Here is a 27,132-nt window from a genome sequence, read left to right as displayed (position 1 = left end):
AAATTCCATCTGCCTTTTTTCAGCCCATTTTTCCTGCTGGCCCAAATCTTGCTGCACGCTTTGATAGTCTTCCTCGCTATCCACTATGCCTCCAATCTTGGCGTCATCTGCAAATTTGCTGATCCAGTTCATCTCATTATCATCTATATCATTGATATAGATGACAAACAACAACAAACACAGCATCGATCCCTGCGGCACAGCACCTGTCACTGGCCTCCTGCCAGAGAGGCAACCAGTCATCTACTACCACTCTCTGGCTTTTCCCACTAAGCCAATGTCTAATTCAAGGGAGAGGGAGATTTTGATTTACATGTTTCAATGTGCACTTTTGTTTGCCAGTAGCTATCAGTTTCATCTAGTAATGGCAGAAAATGCTTGTGGTTTCAATGTCAATACAATTAAAAACACTGGGCAATGAATTTTGCTTTAGGTTTTCTGTTTCATACTGGCTGGACATGTTGCAAATACATGCCTTCTCCATACAGAGAGTTAAGTGCACCAAATTTCTGGGAGTTCACATAGCTGATGACCTCACCTGGTCCCTTAATATCACCTCCCTGACCAAGAAGGCACAGCAGTGCCTCCACTTCCTTAGAAAATTAAGGCAAGTAAGGCTCCCACGCCCCCCATCTTACCTGCATTTTACAGGAGCACCACAGGGAGCATCCTGACAAGTTGCATCTCCATCTGGTATGGGAGCAGTCGGGCATCGGACCAGAAGTCCCTACAAAGGACTGTGAGAACAGCTGAGAGGATCATAGAGGCCTCCCTAAGATCCATAAAGGATATTTATCAGGAATGCTCTGTACATAGAGACCTTAATATTAATAAGGATCCCACCCATCCATCCAGCATCCTCTTTGACTTTTTACCATCAGACCGGAGGCTATGATGCATAAAAACAAGAATGGTCAGGATGAGAAATAGTTTCTTCCCTCAGGCTGTTAGCTTTCTGAACTCCCTGCCGCATCGTATTTGAAATGTCACTGGTTATTATGTTCTGTACCTTACAATAGTTAATTTATGCACTTTAGTTTGTTATTTATGCATGTTTTAGCTGTAGATTTTACCCTTACTTTCATAAGTTATCATGTGTAATGTGTGTTATGTGTACTACTGTGCTTTGCACCCTCGTTCAGAGAAATGCTATCTCATTTCTATATACATTATATGTTTATATGCATTATTTATGTGTCTATAGTTAAATGACAATAAATGTGACATGCTGGTTGCTAAATTAAGCATTTACACATTCTCCCTGTGACAAACTACCCAGGTTCTCCAACCTCCTCCCACATCCCAACGACATCCTGCTTGTTTGGTTACTTGGATACTGTAACCAGCCCCTAGTGCGATTCAGAGAATTAGAGTGAATTTGATTGGTGTATGGTAGAGAATGAGTTATAGAAAATAAGAAGGGGAATGAGATTAATGTGTTCACTCTGAAAGTCAGCAAAGACTTAATGGGCCAAATGGAATCCTGAATCATGGAAAGTATAAAATATCATAAAGACAGAGATATAAACAAGCCATGACCCTTACCCAGGCAGTATGGTTGACAATTGTATTCTCTCTGCATATGTTTTCTCCATTCTCAAATCACCCTAATATGGAATTTAATTGATTCTCTGCTCTCCACCCTCACCCCACCCTCTCCATTAATGCTCCTCATGGCTCCCAGTAATTACTTCTGGAGTTCATGCAGTTTCCAAGTTTCAATAAGTGAACACTATCTCCAATTTTTTTTTTGTTTGTAATAGTAACAAGAAGACTGGGAATAAAACAGGACACAAGGAATTCTGCAGATGCTGGAAATTCAAGCAACACACATCAAAGTTGCTGGTGAACGCAGCAGGCCAGGCAGCATCTCTAGGAAGAGGTACAGTTGACGTTTCGGGCCGAGACAGGTATAGGTTACATGGAACTTTTGACACTGCTCCAACTTCAAAAAGAACTTGGTCAATCCTGCAGTTCACCTCCATTCCAAAACTTCAGTATCCAAACTTCTTTTGACCTTGGACTTCAATATGTTCAATGTCTGAACATCTGCAAAACTCCGAGATAGGTAATTCCAAAGATCTGCAACCTCTCAAAATATAAATTCCTTCTCGTAGCAGTCCTTCTCCTAAGCCTCTGCATTCTTGTCGGGACTGTCCATCAAGAGAAGCCAACTTCATGCAAATACCCTATTAATGTCTTGAAGAATCTTATTCCTTTCAATTAGATAATCTTCCATTCTTATAATGAACATCAAACAAGCTTCACAATCACTCTTTGCAGGGTAACATTTTCAATGATGAATCATGTTATAAATATGTGCCACACAAGCTCCCAGAGCAGAATATCCTATATACAGTGCAGTGAACAAAGTGACAGATACTCTTCCAAATCTGGTCAAATTGGGTACTGTAAAATCTCAGCAAGATTTCTAACTATCCTTTTACCAGTCTGTGTCAATTATTGTTGATAAACTCATCTGCTTTACACTGAGCATTGCATTGAGGCTGCCGACGATTAGCATCATACTCGGAACTCTGTTGTGTTCTTTCCATGTTCCCTACCCTGCGTGGAAAGTTTCTTCTCTTCCTTACTTCAATTTCTTTTCTAATCTGCTAGAGCCTACTACCAAGACCAGAACTCCAAACTGCAGCAATAAAACTGCAGCAATAGTTCACCTCATGGTATTGATTTATCTCATCAATGAATTCCATACTCTCACCATTTATGTCAGTACCACTGCATCTTCTTCACTGTCGAGTTCATAAACTGATTTGTTCCTACATTGGGGATCTAATCCAGTCCATATGTTAAACTTGAACTGTTGCAATTAAATTAGATGAAGGTATCAGCACAATATACACATCGCTTTAGGCTTCTTCAGTCTTCTGGCATGGGATCAGTATTTTACTTTTTGAGTAATTGCTCTAGAAACTTGCATTGACTTTTCCCTACTTTAAACCATCCAATGTCACTAACTTTGTATTTTTCCAATATATTATTGAATGGTAAACCCGTGAATGCCACATATAGATCCCAACCCAGAAGACCTGGATCCATAGTCTGTGAACTCGGTAAAAGTTGGGCAATCGGTGTCATTCTTCTTCTTTTCCATTTCTCTAGCTAGCAATTATGCCCAAAGCGAACATTTAATTCATGTGAAAAACTACTTAACTCCATAGAAGAACATAAGCAATAAGTCAGATACTTAAATTTGGTTCCATTGCATCTTTTAACACAAAGATAGTCTAAACTTAATGCAAAGAATTATCCTTCCAAGTTTGTATCAAGAGTGCACTGATCCAGAATGGATTTACTTAATTGCATACATGCAGATATTAAAGACTATGGGCAACTGTGGCAACATTAGGGATAGCACCAAATAGTTTCATCATAATTGGTTAATTGCCAGTCACGTTTCCAGATGTAATAATTCCTAGTTAGACCATTTATAATGTAATCTTTCTTAATGGAAATTTCCTTCATGAAACTTCTTTGTTGGGAGGGGAGAGGTATCTGCTTAATGGCACCCATTGAGTTCCTGCAGCTTTTAATTGTGTGTTTCTAAAAAAAATGTTTTAGAGGATGCGAGTCTGTGGTAGGAGGAAATATGTTCAAATATTTAAACAAAATTTTAAGCTGGTTGTGATGACTCATAAATTAAAACAGACTCTTCTTGTTCCAAAGGTAGTCAAACTGAAGAAAACACAATCACACAGATAAAAGCAGATATCAGTTGTCATTAACCTGTTCCCACGTAGTGACTTCTTCAAAGACCTCCCAGGACTTACAGCGAGCTCACTGCAGTTCATATCTGCCAGCGTCAAGCAAAAAAAAACCTCACTTTTGTTATCGTAATTGCCAGCACTTAAAATAGCTATATATATATGTATATTTTAAAATTCAATAAAACATTGAAACTGCATAGTAATTATTTTTAAAAATGCATTTTGCTGTTTTAAACCCCATCAATCAACTCGGAAGAATCATTTCATGGTCTTGTTCAGCTATTCTTAGTGGAACAAAGATAAAATGGAAACATTGGCTCAAATGAGAAAGTTGTCATCGCAGGACTAGTATTTTCAATATAAGATACCAACTAGTCCAATGAGCTAAATTCTATTGCAAAATGCCTGAAGCAATTATACTTTGCGAGCTATGCACTTTGTATTATATTTAATGTATTGTTATAGACTGTGAGTACTTTGCCAACATGCATTTCCTTTGCAATAGACAGGTTTTATATCTGTGCAATTTAGATGTTTTAGAAGGTTTGTGATCCAAATCAGTTTAAAAAAAAGACCCTGGATATTAATGTTCACACAGCATTTACTTCAATCTTCATGGTATAAATGATACCACATGGTGTAAATGCTAGATTCTAGTATGATGAGTTAAAATTGGATTTTGGTTTGGTTAATATTTGTCAAGCCTTCCTATTGCCAGTGAAGGCAGTAGCCATAACAATCTTTGATGTCAACTCAGCATGTTTCATTAAAATAAGCAAGGGCATCCAGGCAATCATACTTTCGTCACAATACTCCTGCTTTCTCAGGAGGACGCCTCGCTTCAGCGGCTTCTCCAGATTATTTACTGCTTCTTCTGGGACTCCTGGGGTTTATCAGCAGCTGAACCAGAAACCTACATTTGCATTTAACGAGGATGCACATTTTCTCTGTAAGGAAGAAAATGGTAAAAGGCTAACTATATTTTCATAGGTATGTACATGAATCAACCTAACCACACAAATTATTCATAAATACTTTGGCTGAAAGCATGAAGATCAATAATCTCCATTAAAGTATGCAGAACTGTCATGCCTGAAGTTCCAGATCTTGCTGAGTGTTACGGGCTGCCCCCAGCACATCTTTAAGTGTAAGTTGTTAACACATTTGCATATTTGGCTGTGCTCGATTAGGTATTGTGCAATGATCTGGAAGTGACAAACGAGCTGAAGGTTAAGGAACCCTTACAGAACAGTGATCACAATATGATGGAGTTCACATTGAAATTGGAGAGGGAAAAAATAAAATCCAATGTGTCAGTATTTCAGTGGAATAAAGAAAATTACAATGGCATGAGAGGGGACACAAAATACTCTGCAGATGTTGGGGTCAAAGCAACACTCACAGCACGCTGGAGGAACTCAGCAGGTCGGGCAGCATCCGTGGAAACGATCAGTCAACGTTTCAGGCCGGAACCCTTCATCAGAACTGAAGAGGGAAGGGGCAGAGGCCCTATAAAGAAGGTGGGGGGAAGGTGGGAAGGTGGGTAGGTTCACCTGGATTTATGGCTTCATTTGCCGCTGATACATAGATAGTCGGAGGAGCCAGTAGTGCTGAGGAAACAGAGAGCCTGCAGAGAGACTTAGATAGTTTAGGAGAATGAGCAAAGAAGTGGCAAATGAAATAAACTGTTGGAAAGTATATAGTCATGCACTTTGGTGGGAGAAATAAACAGGCAGACTATTATTTAGATGGGGAGAGAATTCAAAATGCAGAGATGCAAAGGGACTTGGGAGTCCATATGCAGGATTCCCTAAAAGTTAACCTCCAAGTTGAGTCAGTGGTGAAGAAGGCAAATGCAACGCTGGCATTCATTTCTAGAGGTACAGAATATAAGAGCAGGGATGTGATGTTGAGGCTCTATAAGGCACTCGTGAGACCACACTTGGAGTATTGTGTGCAGTTTTGGGCTCCTTATCTTAGAAAGGATATACTGACATTGGAGAGGGTTCAGAGAATATTTACAAGAATGATTCCAGGAATGAAAGGGTTACTGTATGAGGAACGTCTGGCAGCTCTTGGGCTGTATTCCCTGGAGTTCAGGAGAATGAGGGAGGATCTCATAGAAACATTCCGAATGTTAAAGGTCCTGAACAGATTAGATATGGCAATGTTATTTCCCATGGTAGGGGATTCTAGGACAAGAGGAAACGACTTCAGGATTGAAGGACGTCGATTTAGAACAGAGATGCGGAGAAATTACTTTAGTCAGAGGTGGTAAATCTGTGGAATTTGTTGCACTGAGCGGCTGTGGAGGCCAAGTCATTGGGTGTATTTAAGGCAGAGAGAGATAGGTTCTTAATTAGCCAGGGCATCAAAAGGTATGGGGAGAAGGCAGGGGAGTGAGGATGACTGGAAGAATGGATCAACCCATGAGCAGACTTGATAGGCCAAATGGCCTACTTCTGCTCCTATGTCTTATGGTCTTATTTTATCATGTGTTTCCATGTACATGTGACGAATAAATGAACCTGAATCCGAATTGACTGTCTTTGCTTACTTCTGGAGAATGTCTGTTTATTTGTTTACTTATTTAAAGATACAGCATGGTAACGGGCCCTCCCAGCCCAACAAGCTCACAGCACCCTATCAGACCCTTGTGGCGAATTAAACTATTATCGCATACGCCTTTGGAATGTGGGAGGAAACCCACGCAGTCACGGGGAGAATGTACAAACTCCTTGCAGACCCCGACAGGGACTGAACCCGGATTGCTGCTGCTTTAATGATGATGTTGTGCTAACCACTACGCTACCATGCCATGCTGCCAGTTACCTTATTACAAATACCTCATGCATAGTGTGACAGGAACACCCTTCTGTGATTTGTGATCTTTTATCCTTTGCATATGTCTGCAGGGATACTTCAGTAAATGGACTGAAAACAATTAATTGAGAAGTCAGATACAGATCGTTAAATTACTCTGGTATTTGTATGTGAATATGATTATTAGATTAGATTATGAGGACACACAGTCCTCTTTTATTGTCATTTAGTAATGCATGCATTAAGAAATTATACAATGTTCCTCCAGTATGATATCACAGAAACACAAGACAGACCAAGACTGAAAAACTGACAAAAACCACATAATTATAAAATATCGTTACACCAGGTCAAAGCAATACCATAATTTGATAAAGAACAGACCATGGGCACGGTAAAAAAAAGTCTCAAAGTCTCTCGAAAGTCCCATCATCTCACGCAGACGGTAGAAGGGAGAACCTCTCCCTGCCATGAACCTCCAGCGCTGCAAACTTGCCGATGCAGCATCCTGGAAGCACCCGACCACAGCCGACTCTTGAGTCTGTCCGAAAACTTCGCGCCTCCGACCAGTCCTCCGACACTGAGCACCGAGCAACATCTCTGCCGAACGCTTCAACCCCGGACCCGGCCGCCAAGCACCAGGCAAAGCCGAGGATTCGGGGCCTTCCCCTCCGGAGATTCTCGATTGAACAGTAGCAGCAGCAGCGAAGCAGGCATTTCAGAAGTTTCTCCAGATGTTCCTCCGTGCTTCTCACGTCCATCAAATCAGGATTGTGCACGGTATCCTACTTAACAAATACAGATATCATTCCGGAGCAGCCCCGTGCGTGCTGCGTCGCGCCGCCATTTTCTCCCCCCCCCCCAGAATATGCAGAGGAAATGTCCAAAATCAAAAGTCAATCAGTTGTTTTGATATCCAACGATTGCTAATGAATGAGAGCAATGATAAACCACTAGAATTTTCTATATTGAAGGTCTCCTTTATGTTAGCCTCTCATTTCTGTGCAAATTCTGTCTTAAACTTCTCTCGTGCTAATGCGGATTGCTAAGGACTAAGATTTTCATGGAATGATAGACCTCAAGCATTTTTTTTTGTTTTATACCTATTGAAAGAATGGCTTCTCTCCTCCATCCCTGTTGAGTAATTCACCGGTAAGTCTGTCAATACAGCTTTCTCCCTATGAGTTTGGATTCTGGCCAGACAGCTTTATTTGTGTTCAAAATAAATACATACCTTTAGACAGCTTGCAATGAAATAATTGACTACTTTTCTTTATTAAGTTAAACACATGACATTAAGAACTGAAAGAACTGAGAAAATTGGCATTCATCACATTTGGGTTTATTTATGCTATTAGTGTGCTAAGCACATGCACCTTCGATCTTTTAACAGAACAAATATTACTCCGATTTGACAGATGCCTTGCAAATTTCCGAAGATTTGTGTCGCTCCTACACCAGTCCAGTTAAAATGTAAAAGAGGAGCAGTTAAGCTGCGAAGTGACCGTTGTCACTCACTGATTACTGGAGATTACTGGAGAGCCAGTTGTGTTTCTTTTCTGGCAATTGTCCTAGAGTGTGGGTCTGTGAGTTTCAAAGGGGGCACCAAAGTAAGAATGAAGGTGGCATTCTGAGCAGATGCTATGGATGAGACATTCCACCCTGCTGTTTGGTAAAAACTTCCATGGAATCTGCCCCCTTCTCTTTCACTATTCCCCACTCCCATTTCCCTCGCTCACCTATCTACTTACATGCCCATCACCTCCCTCTGGTGCTCCTCCCCCTTCCCTTTCTTCCATGGTCTTCTGTCCTCTCCTATGAGATCCCCTCTTCTCCAGCCCTTTATCTCTTTCAACAATCAAATTCCCAGATCTTTACTTCATCCCTCTCCCTCTCTTGGTTTCACCTATCACCTACTACCCTGTACTTCTTCCTCTCCTCCCCCACCTTCTTACTCTGACTTCTCATCTCTTTTTTTCCCAGTCCTGATGAAGTCTTTTCCATAGATGCTGCCTGGCCTGAGGAGTTCCTCCAGTATTTTGTGAGTATTACCTTGATTTCCAGCATCTGCAGATTTTCTCTTGTTTATGGAATCTGCTTGCTTTGTACTCTGCAGTCAGTTCTGAATTACCAGGCTGCTTCTGCAAGGCTTTAGAGTGCTCGTGTTGCTCTTGTATATGAGGGATGGGAGGATTTGCAGAGTTTCACTGTGAAATGATACAGCTTATTTCCAAGCATAGATGATCACTATATACCCCAGTTACTCCTTACACCCCTGTAGACCATGAAGAGCTCTCCAGCCACAAATGGATGTTAACAGAAGGGGAAAGCCAATCTAAAAACAGCCTCTCTTTGAAGCAATGCATTAATGAATACACACCCTATTAACTTAACTGTGAGTGATGCTGAGGGTATGGAGAGAGACAAGCAGCTACTAGAACACATTCATCTCTAATTCCAGCATGCACATACATCATACATCAGGCATTTTGACTTCCCTTTTTGACTCTAGCATTCAAGTTATTTATAAATTTAACCTTTTCACAGATTCTCTGAGCTACTTGGATCTTCTCAAATGAACTTGTGTTGTATCCACTTCCTGACTTAATAATATGATTTCTTGAGTCAATTCAGTCAGTTATTTTCGATTCTTCCAGCATCTCCACTGAATTCACTCTTGAAAAATGCTCATGATCAATAACTCTGATATTCCCTTGTGTACTTCTTACTGGAATTAAGTGTAAAACCAGTCTGACAATCAGAAAGGGATGTTTGAGTGATGATCAAGTATGATCATCACTTCTGATTTCAGCTCTTATTTTCACAAAGCATCTCATTGTATCTCATACTTTGATCATCACTCCAGAATACCTTTCTGAGTGTCAGACTGATTGGGTGATATTAACAGAACTATCATAAACACAAGAGATTTCTTGTGTTCATAATTGAGGCAACTATCATGAACAAATGAACGCAGTGTTCCTCTCCCTGACTTGAATCAAAATTTCACCTGTCTTTTCTTCTTTCAGGGCTTGACTAAATTAAGGTATATATTAAACAATATAAGGAACTTCTTATTAGACTTTTTGTGACATTTTCTGAAATTCGACAAGTTTGCTAATCAAATGTCTCATCATTAAACTTGAACACACAAGTAATAGCTGTCTGTTCCAAGGCACTTTAGCTTTTGTCACTGATCCCTGTACTACGGATGCCAGTGAAATTACATTTTGTCTCATAAAGCACTCACATACAAAGAACAAACTGGGTAATCTGACTCTAGTTGGAAATAACTCCAAAAATGCGTAGCTCGGATGGTTGAGGTGTTCTCCGATCTTGGCAATCCACTTGCAAACGTTTCATCACGATATGAGGAGACATCATCAGTGCGCTGTTCACTTGTGGTGTGTCCTCTGAATGCCTTTATGTACTTATCAACCCATTGATTGGTTGAAACTCAATTGTCACATAGGGAGTGAGTCTCATTGCTGATTGGTTGTGTGGTGAACTCTGTACACTGTGGTCTGGAATTTTGCCAGCATTGGCTTATAAATAGTTTCAAGGTCTGCATGTCTGTTTACAGAATTTTTCGCGGAAAACCATCCCGCTAGGAATTCTCTTGCCTGCCGCTTGTTTGCTACATCACATTTGAGTTTCCACAATGACAAGCCATCAGCTGATTGATAAGTATATAAAGGGCAAGCATTCACAGAAATGCCACAAATGAACAGCGCATTGATTATGTATCCCCGTATGGTGACAAAATGTTTGTAAGTGTATCGCCAAGATCAGAGAACAACTCAACCCAACCCGACCGTAGTTCTTCTACCAAGCCCTAGTATCAGACATGGATCTCATCTTTTCGATAGCATAAACAACAGGAATTCTGCAGATGCTGGAAATTCAAGCAACACACATCAAAGTTGCTGGTGAACGTAGCAGGCCAGGCAGCGACTGTAGGAAGAGGTACAGTTGACGTTTCAGGCCGAGACCCTTCGTCAGGACTTTCGATAGCATGTTCAGTTGTAATACTGGACCAAGTTGTGGCATCTCAATCTACTTCAAGCAGCAACATGTTATCAATCTCCACATAATAATCAGTGTGGACTCTGAAAAGATTTCGTTTGTCATTGACTTACAACAGTCTTTCAGTTCTTCAGTAGCTAATCCCAGACAATATAAAATCTCCCGTAATTAAACTTATTATCAAAGCACATCTATGCCACCATATACTACCCTGAGATTCACTTTCTTACAGGTATTCACAGTAAAGCAAAGAAATACAATAGAATCAAGGAAAAGTTATGCACAAAGTCTTGATAAACAGCCAATATACAAAAGCAAGCTCCCTATTCCAAAATATTCAGTATCAAACTTTGATAAAATTTCTCTTTGCAATGCACTTGGCATGAAACCCCGTATCCATATTTAATATAATATTCATCCGTCAGCAGCTGACAATGGCATCTGCTCTAATCCAAGATAAACCACTGCTATGCTGTACAAATGCACAAACATATCTTAACATTGTACTTGCCTAGCCATTCAAATTTTCCTCATATCCACATTAGTGTCACACTGAACATATATTCAGTGGCCAGTTTGTCAAGTACACGGTAAAGCAAATATCTAATCAGCCAGTCATGTGGCAGCAACTCAGTGCATAAGAGCACGCAGACATGGTCAAGAGGTTCAGTTGTTGTTCAGACTAAACATCAGAATGGGGAAGAAATGTGACCTAAGTGACTTTGACCATAGAAAGATCATTGGTGCCAGACAGGGTGGCTTGACTATCTCAGAAACTGCTGATCACCTGGGATTGAATTCAATTAACTTTATTGTTTACATCCTTTATATATATGAGGAGTAAAAATCTTCACGTTATGTCACCGTCTAAATATACAATGTGGAATTCATAGTAATTTATAATAAATCGTATGTACAACAGGATCGTCAATATAATATAGAAATACAGTTGTGTCAGAATGAGTTTATCAGTCTGATGGCCTAGTGGACGAAGCTGTCCTGGAGCCTGTTGGTCCTGGCTCTTATGCTTTGGTACCATTTCTCAGATGGTAGCAGCTGGAACAGTTTGTGGTTGGGGTGACTCAGGTCCCCAATGATCCTTTGGGCATTTTTTACACACCTGTCCTTGTAAATATCCTGAATAGTGGAAGTTCACATCTACTGATGTGCTGGGCTGTCTGCACCACTCTCTGCAGAGTCCTGCGATTGAGGGAGGTACAGTTCCCATACCAGGCAGTGATGCAGCCAGTCAGGATGTTCTCAAATGTGCCCCTATAGAAAGTTCTTCGGATCTGGGGGCTCACACCAAGCTTCTTCAACCATCTGAGGTAAAAGAGGTGCTGTTGTGCCTTTTTCCCCACACAGCCGCTACGTGACTACGTGAGATCCTCGGTGATGTTTATGCTGAGGAACTTAAAGTTGTTCACCCTCTCAACCCCAGATCCAGTGATGTCAATTGGGGCTAGTCTGTCTCCATTCCTCCTGCAGTCCACAGCCAGCTTCTTTGTTTTTGCAACATTGAGGGAGAGATAGTTTTCTTGACACCACTGTGTCAGGGTGATGACTACTTCTCTGTAGGCTGCCTCATTATTATTTGAAATTAGGCCAATCAGTGTAGTGTTGTCAGCAAATTTAACTAGCAGATTGGAGCTGTGGGTGATGACACAGTCATTGGTATACAGGGAGTAAAGGGATTTTCACACACAACATTGTCTAGAATTTGTAGAGAAAGGTGCAAAAAACAAAAAAGGCATTCAGTGAGCGGCAGTTCTGTGGATGAAAACACCCTGTTAATGAGGGAGGCTGGAGGAAAATGGCCAGACCAGTTCAAGCTGACAGGAAGGTGACAATAACTCAAATAACCACCTGTTACAACAGTGCTGCGTAAAAGAGCATTTCTGAATGCACAACATATTAGCCTTTGAAGCGAACAGCTACAGCAGAAGACCAGAAACATACTCTCTGGCCATTTTATTAGGTACAGGAGGTATTTTGAAACAAATTATTTTGTTAAACAAGAAATTCTGCTGAAAGATGCTGAAAATCCAAATCAAAATATACAAAATGCTGGAAGAACTCAGCAGGTCAGTCAGCAAAGTTTTCAGGACCTGAGAAGGGTCTTGGCCTGAAATGTTGACTGTTCATTTCCATGGATGCTGCCTTACCTGCTGAGTTCCTCCAGGATTTTGTGTAAATCATTCTGTGGTCTCCATTGCTGTACGTGGAATATCACATTTTCAGTGTGAAGATCTGCTTTCATTCCTGAAATCTGTTTAAGGAAATGGCCCACTGCTGCATTCAGTATTGTCAGTTTAGGACTAAGAACAGCTAATGGGATAAAAGGCTATCGAATAGGAATCAATTAAACCTTTTCACTCAGAGCAGATTTTCTCTCTCTTTGTCAATGTATACGTTGTGAACATGAATGGCTTTTCCTTGACCATCTCTGTAAGTAATTTACGAGATCCCTTTCTGCATTGTTTGAAGTATTACACCTAAATTCCCATGTACATATTGCAAAGTAGCAAACGCTCATTTTTCAGAGCTTCTGGCCTAAGTCATATGGTCGTCTTTCATTGCCAGAAATCAATTTATTGCCTTTTTAGAATAACTACTACAATAACATCAAACTATTGTAAGATCAGGAAAACCTGAGACATCAACTGGACCATCCTAGAAACAACCAGCAATAATATCTCCAGCTCTCTTGTCATCACAATTACTTACACCTTTTCTATGTTGCAATCTGCTTTGCATCTGCTGAACCCACAACTGTCCATGCACAATTGGAACAGGCATTTCTTTAGCCAGAGGGTGGGGAATCTATCGAATCCATTGTTACAGACAGTTGCAGAGGCCAAGTCGTTGGGTATATACATAGCAGAGTTTCATAGGTTCTTGATTCGTAAGGTTAAAAAGTTACGGAGAAAAGCAGAAGGATGGGGTTCAGCGGAATAATAAATCAGCCATGGTGGAACGGCAGAGCAGACTTGATGGGCCAAATAGCCTAATTCTGCTTCTATGTCTTATGGTCTTTTTTCTTTACAAATGGACACTTATACCTCAACATTGTAGTTGCATATCCACTCAAACATTTCTAATATTCAAATATATTTTTCTTTGGTAACTGTGGCTTCTGGTACACATTACTTACTGCATTGGCAATGATCCATAGCTGTAGTATCTTGTCTATTTTCATTTGAAAGTTTAAAAAATTGATTTTGCGCTGGATTAAAACCTTCTATGTGTGTTAATTACTGAATGTCGTTGACTCTCCTTAGCCTACATGCACAATGTGATGATCTAATTTGCTCAAAGCGTTGTCTCCTGCCAACTTTATTGGGGTCCCTCAAAGTCCAACCTTACATCCCTGTTGTGAGAGATGGAGATGGGTAATCCATACAATAGATTACAGAAATATTGATAAACTGCAATCATACCATCGACTTTGGACTGTGGAGTTGGGAGGTTATCAAAGGCCTATGCTCCACTGGAAGCTAAAAGCCCAAGAAGAAGACGAACTCTACTGTGAAGCAGGCAATGAATACCAAATAGAATCAATGGCAGAAGAACAGAGTAGCTAACATTGCTCATCAGTTGCCCATTAGGGGCTTGAGTTATTTTGGTACCAACACTAAGGATGCAAACTCAGCCATTGCAGTTATGATATCATAGGTCATGATGCACATTAATACTGTTGATAGCTTGGTCTCATCAAAAGCAGAACACCAGAACCCAAAGGGAGTGTCAATCTACACAGAAACAATTTCTTCACAACAGAACACTCTCTCCGATAAGACTAGGTAATCTAATCCAGGTTCTTTATATGTATTGCATTAGTGACTGAATTTTTTCAGCACCGTTGACCTCTGTGAAGTAGCTGAAGCCAAAAATAGAAACATACTGTTCATCTGATGGTATTTAATTAATGGGCCACAAATGGGCTATATTAATATTTAAAAGGAAACTCAACATCACTGCAGAAATCATTGTCAGAAAGTAGACATAATGGACATATTGAATGGCAGTTCTTTATCATGAGCTCTGAATAAAAACTGTACAGTCAACTCTAACAGTCAACCAGGGACATATCACTGAATGACTATTACAGTCAATGAGATTAGAGTTGTAACCTTCAAGGATCACAAAGCAAGGCAGGTCTTTGTACAACAGCCTGGGTTTCTTCAACACCATTATTGCCATGGACCTGGTCCAACTACTTCCACAGTGATTTACTTTGTAATTTAGTATATTTGCACTTTAAATTCCTCCCCACCACCACCCCCCCCCCCCAAATTATGTGCAGCCCGTGCATGCAAGTTAGCATTTTTGAGTCTGGCGGGATGAATTTACCAACTAATACAGGGGTGAACGGATCTTCTGCCATGAGATAACACAGTTTTCAGCTGCATTTCCATTTGGCAATGGACAGTTCACAGGAAATGGGGAGGGCCTGTAAAGCCACACTTCACAGGTACGGCTTGCCACAAGAACAAGATAAGAAGAATTGTGGCTGTACTAGTTGTACATAAAAGGCAGCAATCACCAAAAGTAAATTGGTACTGTGAGAAAGTCTTCTTCCTCCTCCTTCCCTCTTATCTTCAATACAACGTCCTTCCTGATGACCTCTCCACCACCAAGGGAATGCACACTTACATGGTTCCATCCTTATCTATCAGATCACCAGCAGCTGCCTCTCTTCCAGCTTCAGCATCATTATCTTTGCTGTTTCCCCACAGATTTATTCTTGGGCCCTCATTCTCATACACTTGTTATCTCTCAGCAACAGCATCTGAAAGCATCTTGACCCTTGCATTATGTCAGCAAAACAAAAGAGCTGGACATTGACTTCAGGAAGTGGGGCAAAATACGTGCCCCTCTATGGTGCTATGGTGGAGATGGTTGAGAGCTTCAGGTTCCGCAGTGTAAACATCACCAATATACTCTCCTAATCCAACCACATGGACGATATGGCCAAGAAAGCTCACCAATGCCTGTGCTTCCTCAGAACGCTAGGGAAATTCGACACGTCCCCATTTCCTGTCATTAAATTATATTCACTATTACAGGTTTTGCCAAAAACTCCAGAAATTTGCAGTAGGATCTGGACTCAGCTTGATTAATCAGGAAAACCAACTTCCACTCTATGGATTCGAGAGGACTAGAATATAAAAGCAAGGATGTAATGTTGAGACTTTATAAAGCACTGGTGAGGCCTCACTTGGAGTATTGTGAGCAGTTTTGGGCCCCTTATGTTAGAAAGGATATGCTGAAACTGGTGAGGGTTCAAAGGAGGTTCACAAAAGTGAATCTAGAATTGAATGGCTTGTCGTATGAAGACCACTTGATGGCTCTGGGCCTGTATTCACTGGAATTCAGAAGAATGAGGGATTACCTAATTGAATGGTGAAAGTCCTTTATAGAGTGGATGTAGAGGGGATGTTTCCTATGGTGGGGTTGTCTAAGACCACAGGACACAACCTCAAAATAGAGGGATGTCCTTTTAGAATGGAGAAATTGCTTTAGCCAGACTGGTGAAACAGCAGAATTCTTTGCCACAGGCAGCTATGGAGGCCAAGTCTTTATGTATATTTAATGCAGAGGTTGATAGATTCTTGATTGGTCAGGGCATGAAGGGATATGGGGGGGAAGGCAGGAGATTGGGGCTGAGAGGAAAACTGGATCAGCCATGATGAAATGGTGAAGTGGACTCAATGGGCCAAATGGCCTAATTCTGCTCCTTTATCTTATGGTCTTTCCATTGGACAGAAGATACAAAAGTCTGAAAATACGCACTGCCCATGATCAAGAACAGTTTCTGTCCCCGATACAAGATTCTTGAATGTAAATCTTGTACAATAAAGCCGAACTCTTGATCTCACAAGAGTGAGATCTTCATGCTAACTGTACTTTTAACATTATTATTCTGTATTATTGTTTTTCCCTTTGTAATAACTCAATAACTTTAAGTTTGAATGTCGTCTATATGAATAGCTTGCAAAACAAAGTTTTTCACTGCATCGATACAGGTGTCAATAATAAATTAATAACCAATAAATTGTCAGTCTGATTAATCAATATACAATTAATCAATAATCAACATTTCTTTCATCCAAATACAGGAAGACACTTTTTGGTTAACATTAAATGGTACCTTATTTCCTTGTAGTATTTAATTCAAAATCACTTATAAATTAGCTGAGAATTTCACATATTTCTTTGATTGTGTGTAATTGCTCTCTTAGTGTCGTGCTTTTCCCTAATCCAACTTATCCAGCTCTCTTCATTCCTCTTTAATCGGCTTTATTTAAGTTTTGGACTTTAATTATGGATTTTCGAATGCAGTACCAAACTCAACATGGAACTCAAGGATATTATGATCACATTTTTCCCCGGAGGACCTTTCTTAAGAGATTACTAATTAACACCAATCGTTTTATGCACAATAAGATCTAAACTAACCTGTTCCTTGCTTGGTTAAATTCTAGGAAACTGTCTCATATACATCCTATGAATTTATCCTCTTGACTGCCTCATTACTTCAGATTAAAGTGCCCTAATGTCCCCTTTGTTACAAGCTTTTCTTATTTCTTAATTAATTCTCTGTCCAATGTTACATGAGCAGTCACTGTATAAAGCCGATGAAGTACCCCAACTCATGTCACCTTCTTTACCTTTCCTGTTTCTGTTCATTGTGATTCTACTTTCTGATCTCTGAGTTTGTTTATTATTGACCTATGTCCCTACTTTATCTTACATTTTTCAGGGCTATCCACCACACCCCTCCCAAAAGTGCTCCCCCCCACCCCCGTTTTTCCAAGCAGTAAGCATTGTCTTCAGACCAGATGATCACATCCACCGCTGAAATTTTGCTGTTTTTCTGGAATATAATCTCGGGAATAAACCTCTTTACCATCTCGTTCCCAAATTCTAAGTTGCTTAAAAGCCCTCCAGCATTATCTTATTACAAAAGAGGTCCACAATGTGGTTGTGATGCTTGATCCCAGCATTTCAAATTGAGGGGAACGTTTAGCTCCTATTCAAATCCACTTATCTCTTTTTATGGTATGAATTCAGTCATCTTGTTACAAAGGCTTTTTGCATTGAGAAATGCTGCCCTTAATTTAGACCTCTCACTCTTCCCAACTTGGACCCTTTTTTATCGACACACTATTGAATTCTCTCCCTCTGAAACAGTTTGCTTATTCTTACCGAAGTCACTCTTTTGAATGCTCATGCAGGCAACATTTCTCATTTGCTGTCCTATCAAAAAACTCAAATTAATAAGACACAATATGTCTTTAATAAATCCATAATGACTTTTTTTTAATTCACCTATTCTTGGTCAGTTGAACTTGTTCTGACTCATTTCCTGTGAAAGTGAATCAGCATTCTCATTCTATCTTGTGCAACCTCTGGTTACTGAGCTAAATCAGAAATTCTCAATACTTCCCATGACATGACATGAATATAACAGGTTCCTTCCTACCAGCAATTGACCACAACCTGCTGAAATGTTGGAAATTCAAAAATCTATAGAGAATTCATGTGAATGTTTTCTGAAACAATATCTCCACTTAAAGCAGACTGTGTCAAATAATTACACTAAATTCAACTGGATGTACCAGTCCTCATTGGTGTTAATTAGATGTCAACATACTGCGGTATGATATCTGCAGAAAAATAATTAAGTAAAAAGATTGTAATTAACAGCCAGTGTATTTTTTGGGGGACGTGGATATTGTTGGCAAGGCCACCATTTATCGCCCATCCCTCATCACCCCCAAGCAGAAGATTTGCTAGGACTTTTCAAAAGACATTTTTGGAGCTAATTGCAGTGCTAGAGTCCCACATAAGATAATGGCAGCAGATTTCCTTCCTTGAAGGATATGAGTGAACCAGGCCTGACACCAAAGATCTGGCCCAGAAGTTCAGGAAGAGGGTTGTGTGATTTGCATTTGGGTCCCAGGGTTCAGGAAGTGAGCAGGCCTGTAGTCAGACTGATAGACCTGGAGAGAATATAACTGAAAAATCAGATCCAATGTCTGGATTGAGAGTCAAGTGTGGAGGAGATCGAACAAGTATGACACATGGAGAGTTTGCACAGAGACTTGACATTAGGACAAGTGGTCAGAAGTTGAGTTTGAGCCTTGGGAGCTTGGGGCATCTGGAGTAGAGTGTCAGGAGGGTCAGGGGTTATGGCGTAAGAGTTCTTGCTATGTAAATTAAAATAGTTGTGGACGAGTGTGTCCCCCATAAAACCATTCAGAGTCTTCCCCAAACAGAAGCCCTGGAAAAACCATGAGATCCATAATCTGCTGAAGGCCAGATCAGTAGCACTCACGTCTGGTGACCAAGTAAGATACAAGGGTCCAGGGACGATTTCTGGAAAGCCATCCCACATGTGAAATGGCAATTCTAGACCAAACTTGAGTCACTGAGGGATGTTCAGCAGCTGTGACAGGGCTTGAATGAATTACCTCTTACAAAGTGAAACCAAGCAACATGGGTGACACGCAAACACGAGGGACACGCAAACACGAGGAATTCTGCAGATACTGGAAATTCAAGCAACACACATCAAAGTTGCAAAGTTCCGCTCCCGATGAGCTCAATGGCTTTAATATTCGCTTTGGCCTTCAAAACGGAGGAAACTTCATGCACTCCCACAACCCCCCAATGACCCTGTGATGTCAGTCTCTGAGACTGAAGTGAGAGCATCCTTCAGGAGGGAACCCATGGAAAGCATCCGGCCCAGATGGGGCACCTGGTTGAGCACTAAAGATCTGTGCCGATCAATTGGCTGGAGTGTTTACCAGTATCTTTTTTTTTCTGGGGAAGGGAGAGAGAAACACCAGGTGGTAGGTGAAATTTGGGGGGAGGTGGCATTTGATCCTCCACAATACTCCACGTGGGAATTTAAACTGGAGGTGGCAGTGTTTTTTTTTACGAGGTCGAGTTGCGAGCTCGACATCAACCCGGCGTGGATGGAGAGTGCACACGGGGGAGGTCTGTCACTGGATCGAACTCGGGAACCTCCGTTCTCAAGCCCAGCACCGATCTCACTGCGCCACCAGCCACTTCGGCGATCTGAGGTAAGCACCGGCTTCAAGCAGGCTTTAATTACACCAGTGCCTAAGAAGAGTGTGGTAACCTGCCTCAATGACTATTGTCCAGTAGCGTTTACATCCACTGTGTTTTTAGGGGTTGGTGATAAAACATATTAACTCCTGCCCGAGTAATGATTTGGATCAGGTCTGCAGCAGATACCAGTTCATTGGCTGTTCACTCAACCTTGGAACATCTGGACAGCAAAGGCGCATACATCAGGATGCTCCTTATTGACAACAGTCTTCAAGGCTAAGCACAGCTCCAATGCAATATTTAAGTTTGCTGAGGACGCCGTTGACGTTGGCCAAGTCAAAGGTGGTGACAAATCAGCATATAGAAGGTAGATTGAAACCTGGCTGAGTGGTGCCGCAACAACAAACTCTCACTCAAGGTCAGCAAGACCAAGGAGCTGATTGCTGGCTTTGGGAGGAGGAAGCCTGAGGTCCATGAGCCAGGAGGATCAGAGGTGGAGAGGGTCAGCAACTTTGAACCCTTGGCATTATCATATCAGTGGATCTGTCTTTAAATTTCTTAAATCATTTCAGAGAACCGTCCTGGGCCCAGCACATATTTGCAATTACAACAAATGCACGGCAACATCTCAACTTCCTTGGAAGTTTGCGAAGATTCAGCATGACATCTAAAACAAGCTTCTACAGATGTGCGTTCGAGAGTCTATTGACTGGTTGCATCGCACCTGGTATGGAAACACCAGTTCTCTTGAACAGAAAAGCCAGTATACAGTCCAGTCCATCATGGGTAAAGCCTCCCCACCATTGAGCACATCTACAATATATGAAGTGCTGTCGCAAGAAAGCAGCATCCATTATCAGGGACATCCACCACCCAGGCCATGATCTCTTCTCACTGCAGCCACCGGGAAGAGGTACTGGAGCTTCAAGACCACACCACCAGGTTCATGAACAGTTATTAGGCTCTTGAGCCAGACGGGATAACTTCACTTGCCCATCACTGAATTGTTCCCACAACATATGGAGTCACATTCAAAGACTTTTCATCTCACGTTCTTGATATTTATTGCTTATTTATGCCATCTTCTATTTCATATTTGCATATTTAGGTGTCCTTTGCACACTGGTTGTTTGTCCATCCTGTTGGCATTGTGTTTCGTTGACTTACCATATATGCCCAGAAGAAAACAAATCTCAAGTTTGTGTATGATGACATATATGTACGCTGAAGTTTGATCTTTGAAATCAGGGGTAAGATAACGCTAAGAGGTAAATTTCGGACATATATTACAGGGATATCAGTCCAGTGCTGCACTGTGAAACCTAGTCATCCTGGTAGTGTTCAGCAGGGGTGGGTCCTGGGACAACTTGCTCTAGGATCCCTACAATCTCCGAAAGGAGTAGTTCATCATCCCATGCATGTCTTACATGGAATTCACAACAGGTAGATCAGATCTAAAGTATCCAGCCTCATTTCCAAAATGAAATGAATATCACAGAAATAGTCGTAATGGCATTTCACTTGGGGAAAATTCAATTCTCTGTCGTAGTGCTAAGAATAATTTGAAGCCACCATTTCAAACAGAACTGAAAAAAGAAAATGCTGGAAACACCCACTAACTTTAGGTCTACCTATGAAGAAAGAAACAGATTGATTCTTTCATATTAAAGAACGTCTCGGTGCTCTGAAAGGGAACCATTGTCTGTTAGCCATCAGTGTACTGGCTGATGGAATAGTCCATCCTTCACTGATCTCCTTGTCTTTCCTCATCCTCCAACTCATGGGCTACTCCTCTTCTATACCAAAATTTCCATGTTCCCACTCATTGTAAGTCAGCTATGGTCACTGATAGCCACATTGGCCTCATATTTCCATGGTTTATAAGCCTATTGCCATTCTTGTACCAACATCCCTTTTGCCTTTTAATTTCTCAGCACTTCCACCCAATTGTAGGCTTTTCATTTCCCTTTTGTCCTCTTCAATGTTTCCAGCTTTGCACCAATTTAAAGGCGTTTCACCTTTAACAACTTCCAGCTCTAATGAAAGGTCATTGAACCGAAACATTAACTTCTGACAAGAAAGCTGGGAGTTTTCCAACATTTTCCATTTCTGTTGCACTGGAAATAATACATAGCTGAAACTCCCATTATTTGATCAAATGGCACCGAACAAGATCAAAATAATTACAGGTTCAAGTTCCCTGGCATTGAATATGAAGAGTGATTTTATGTTTCCAAGATTCAAGTTTATTTATCACTTGTACATCGAAACATACAGTGAAATGAGTTGCTTTCAATAACAACCATCACACCAGCAGACTTGGATTCTGACTCGTACATGCAGACATTGAACCTGTGACTACCTCAGAGGTTCACAGATCCTAGTGCTGCCACCAAAGGGCCTTCCAGACCTTCAATTCAACCCTCAGGCCTCGATTCTCAGCATCAGCCCCAGGAACCACCAATTTCTGAACGCCAAGCCTTGAACTCCAGACTCACTGATGATGGCACCCCGATCACTAGGCCTGGAACTCCAATCCCACCCAATTCATGAACCCAGAGGTCATCTAACCTCATTCCTCCTACCGCACGGAACTCCATCTCTGGAACACACGGACAGCTCGCTGAGCCTGGGAGGGTCCACCCGCCTTTGCCCACACTGGTGTGCCAGCCCGACGTCCAATGAGGAGTGACACTCAAAGGGTCGGTGATGAGTCAGTGATTGTGTGTTTGTAGTTTCCCAGACTGTGCTGCTTGTGACAGCAATGGCCAGTTGAAAAATAATCTGTGTTACTTTTATGTTATATTACCAACAGTGATGGACATTGGGGTATGGTTCAACATCTTAATTTAATGCATTATAATGTAAGAAGTATTTCCAATGGGTGGACAGTCGCAAGGCTGCGGGATGGGACAGCATCCCAGGGGGGATCTCAGAGTGTGCGCAGCACAATGGGCAGGTGTGTTTACAGACATTTTTAATCTCTCCCTCTCCCAGTGTAGAGTGCCCTCCAGCTTCAAAACATCCACCATTGTTCCTGTACTCAAAAAGACCAAGGAAATATGTCTGAACAAGTGTACTGTCACACTCACCTTTGGACCGCAAAGCACTCCAGCGGGTGGTGAAAACTGCCCAGCGGATTATTGGCACCCAATTGCCCACCATTGAGAACATCTACCATAAGCGCTGCCTGGGAAGGGTGAAAAACATTATCAGGTATGCATCTCACCCTAACCATGGACTTTTTACTCTCCTCCCGTCTGGTAGGCGTTACAGGAGCCTCCGCTCCCGCACCAGCAAGCACAGGAAGAGCTTCTTCCCTGAGGCTGTGACCCTGCTGAACTTCACATCACAGCGCTAAGCAGTAATGCACTCATATTGGACTGTCTCAAGGCTGCTTTTATATTATATCTCAAGGCATACTTTTATATTTGTATGCTGTAGCACTTACTTTTTATTCGCAGTTATTTTGTAAATAGTACTATTCTTTTGCACTTCCTGGTCAGATGCTAATTGCATTTCGTTGGCTTTGTATCTGCACTCAGCACAATGACAATAAAGTTGAATCTAATCTAATAAGCAAATGCTTTGAGAGGCTGGTCAAGGACTACATCTGCAGCATGATACCACCCAAACTGGACCCCCTACAATTAACCTACCGACACAACCCATCGACAGAAGACACAATAGCCACTGCTCTACACACTGTCCTTACACGTCTGGAGAAGAAGGATGCTTATGTGAACATGCTGTTCTTGCACTACAGTTCAGCATTCAACACCATAGTTCCCCCCAGGCTTGACAAGAAGCTCAGAGACCTCAGCCTTCACCCTGCCTCGTGCAGCTGGATCCTGGACTTCCTGTCAGATCACCAGCAGGTGGTAAGAGTGGACTCCCTCACCTCTGCCCCTCTGACCCTCAACACAGGAGCCCCGCAGGGCTGTGTTTTAAGCCCCCTCCTTTACTCTCTATATACCCATGACTGTGTCGTCACCCACAGCTCCAATCCGCTAATTAAATTTGCTAATAATACTACATCGATTGGCCTAATCTCAAATAATAACGAGGCAGCCTACAGAGAAGTCATCACCCTGACACAGTGATGTCAAGAAAACAACCTTTCACTCAATGTTACAAAAACAAAGGAGCTGGTTATGGACTACAGAAGGAATGGAGACAGGCTAACCCCTATTGACATCAATGGATCTGGGGTTGAGAGGGTGAACAGCTTTAAGTTCCTCGGCAAAAACATCACTGAGGATCTCACTTGGTCTGTACATACCGGCTGTGTAATGAAAAAAGGCACAACAGCACCTCTTTCACCTCAGACGGTTTGGTATGGGCCCCCAAATCCTAAGAACTTCCTACAGGAGCATAATTGAGAGCATACTGACTGGCTGCATCACTGCCCGGTATGGGAACTGTACTTCTCTCAATGACAGGACTCTGCAGAGAGTGGTGCGGACAGCCCAGCACATCTGTAGTTGTGAACTTCCCACTATTCGGGACATTTACAAAGACAGGTGTGTAAAAAGGGCCCAAAGGATCATTGGGGACTCAAGTCACCCCAACCACAAACTGTTCCAGCTGCTACCAGCCGGGAAATGGTACCGCAGTGTAAAAGCCAGGACCAACAGGCTCCTCCTGAACAGCTTTTTCCACCAGGCCATCAGATTGATTAAGTCATGCTGATACAAATGTATTTCTATGTTATATTGACCGTCCTGCTGTACATACTATTTATTATAATTTACTATAAATTGCACATTGCACATTTGCTAAGTTAACAAATTTCACGTCACATGCCGGTGATACTAAACCCGTTTCTGATTTAGACAGAGATGTAACATAAAGATGTTTACTCCTCATGTATAATTAAGGATGTAAGTAATAAAGTTAATTCAGTTTTGTTTTTCTCCTCCATAAGCTTCTTGCACCTGTGAATTTATGGCGTTTAAAGTACATGTTCAGTTTTGGAGACTACAGTTCAGGAAAGCAAAACTGACCTTGGAACAGCACAGATTCCCAGTCATAATATTAGGGCAGCTGACCCAGACTAACACTGATTTTATGAAACATCAACATTTTACACTTATGCAATACCTTTATGTAGTAAAACACCTCAAGGCACTTCACTGCATGGTATCAGACACTGAGCCATGTAAGAAGGTATGACATACAGTATGATCAAAATTGTGTTCAAAGAGATTTTAAAGAAGGAAAGGGTGGCAGAGAAGTAACTAAGTTTGGAGAGGGAATCCTAAGCCAAGTGCCTTGGGTGATGAAGGTACAACTAAGCATGGAGCAATCAAGACCAGGGATGGTTAAGAGGCAAAAACTGGAAGAACACAATTGCATGGACTGTGGGAAAGAATGGAAGAGCGATGGGTGTGTGGCAATGCTAAGGAGGGATTTTAAATCACAATGGAGAACTTTAAAATCAAGCCTTTCCTCAATCGGGCTTATGTTGGCTCTTAGCAAAGCAATCCTATTGATCACATTCCACTGCTCTTTTCCCTAAGTTCTTCAAGTTATACTGCATGCAGGTTACAGACGTTGAATTCTATTTCAAAAAATGTTTCAGAGTAAGAAAGTTTCTCTTTACATACCCCTTGCATCCTTGAGCCACTCAGTAAATGGAATGGATGACCTGCCTTTACCCTATAATGAGCATGTGCACCTCCAGCCAAGGAAACAAAAATATCCTGTCCTCAGTTGGGAATTGAAATTTCTCATCCCTAAAACCATTCTGGCAAATCTTTTCTGCACTCCCTCTAGCCTGCATATTCTTCTCAAAGTCTAGCGATCAGAATGAGATTCTTTCCTTCGGTTGTCCATCGATTTCGATGTTGACTGTGCTGAGAGTTTAGTCTCTGCAGGCACGTTTATGGGCCACAAGACCAGCATTGGATCAGCGCTGTCTCCCACATTGGTTGTATTTGTGATTTGACTGGTCTAGCACCGAATGTCTGCGTTCATGACCTGCTTCATATTTATTCTGCCTTTTCTCCTCGATAGCTGGGATTGACTTCTTGACAATGCAGTGCCAACTTCTTCTGTCCAGAGCAACTTCCTCCCAGGTGTTGGCATTCACATCAGTGTTTTTCATATGGTGCTTGAGCACGTCTCTGTAGCACAGATTCTGACCTCTGTGCTTCCTCTTTCCTTCATGTAGCTCACCAGAGAAAACAGCTTTGGGTAAATCATCACTCATTCTTGTGACATGACCAGTCCAACGCAGCTGAGAAGTTGTAATGAGCAATTCTACGCTGACTGTCCCAGCATGTTTGAGCACCTCCACGTCTGGTACCCTCTCTTGCCACTTGATGTGTAATATTTGGCGTAAATGCCTGAGTTGTGTCTTGGTCAATTTCTTGATGTGCTTCCAATACAGTGTCATTGTTTCAGCTGAATAAAGCAGAGATGGTAAAACAGCTGTGTTATACACTTTGACCTGGGTTCAATACTTTAATTGTGGCCCAACAAGACTGTTCGACAAAAAATTACTCACTCTGTTTATGAATTCCAGGATCCCAAAAGGCCGTAAGATATAGGAGCAGAATTAGGCCATTTGGCCCATCGCGTCTACTCCACCATTTCATGATGGCTGATCCATTTCCCTCTCAGCCCCAGTCTCCTGCCTTCTCCCCATATCCCATCATGGCCTGACTAATCAAGAATCTAAAGTTCAAAGCTCAAAGTAAAATTTATTATCAGAGTACATACATGTACTCTGAGCAATGGTACACAGAGGAGCTGAGAGACACCAAGAGGGCTCAAGAGACAGGAGGACAGATCAGCAGAGGTCTGATGTCTGTTGACAAGTGTGACTTGTCTGGCAAGTTGAAGTTGTGGTGCTTGCAATACGGACTGATGCCATGGATAATGTGGCCACTAACTGTCTATGAAGTGGCAATGTCCCATGTTGAGGCAATGGAATGGAAGATCAACAAGTATGTGAAGAAGTGGCTTGGAGTACCGAGCAGCCTCACCAATGTTGCAATCCACAGTAGCCAGACAAAGCTTACTATCCCAGTGCAATCCTTTGTTGAAGAGGTCAAGGTTGCCAAGGTAAGATCATTCTTGATACTTCGAGACTCAAAAGACCCTGTCATAGAACATAGAGAACATAGAATACTACAGCACAGTACAGGCCCTTCGGCCCACAATGTTGTGCCGACCCTCAAACCCTGCCTCCCATATAAGCTCCCACCTTAGATTCCTCCATATACCTGTCATCAAGAACATCCAGCCGGATGTGAGATCAGGCAGGAAGTGGTCAGCCCATGTGGCAGTTAATAAGGCAGAGTCTAGATTGAAGCACAAGGAGACAGTTGGGGCTATCCAGCTAGGCCACTAGGGACTTGGGTGGACAACCCACAAGTGGTGGTCATCTTCTATAGGTAAGGAGCGCTGTGAGCTTGTAACACAAGAAGTATGAGAGGTAGAAGAGGAGGTTAGCTAAAACAGC

The 27,132-nt window shown here is 41.8% G+C and overlaps 1 protein-coding gene across 3 annotated transcripts in view; it reads right to left on the bottom strand.

Moving 5' to 3' along the window:
• xkr6b (XK, Kell blood group complex subunit-related family, member 6b) overlaps positions 1-27,132 on the bottom strand; it is a 485,147-nt gene that overhangs the window by 161,756 nt on the left and 296,259 nt on the right. The window contains exons 8-9 of one of the 3 annotated variants that reach the window (XM_072251433.1): positions 20,270-20,288; positions 19,652-19,657 (exon numbers count right to left, since the gene is read on the bottom strand). The exons of the other annotated variants lie outside the window; for them this stretch is intronic. Coding sequence (XP_072107534.1) covers positions 19,652-19,657; positions 20,270-20,288 — 25 coding nt within the window. The remainder of the gene's footprint in view (positions 1-19,651; positions 19,658-20,269; positions 20,289-27,132) is intronic. 3 annotated transcript variants of the gene reach the window in all.

The sequence above is a fragment of the Mobula birostris genome, chromosome 2 (genome assembly GCF_030028105.1).
Source record: "Mobula birostris isolate sMobBir1 chromosome 2, sMobBir1.hap1, whole genome shotgun sequence".
Taxonomy (NCBI): Eukaryota; Metazoa; Chordata; class Chondrichthyes; order Myliobatiformes; family Myliobatidae; genus Mobula; species Mobula birostris.
Note: the sequence above shows the minus strand (reverse complement) of the source record. Positions and strands in the feature narration are given on the sequence as shown.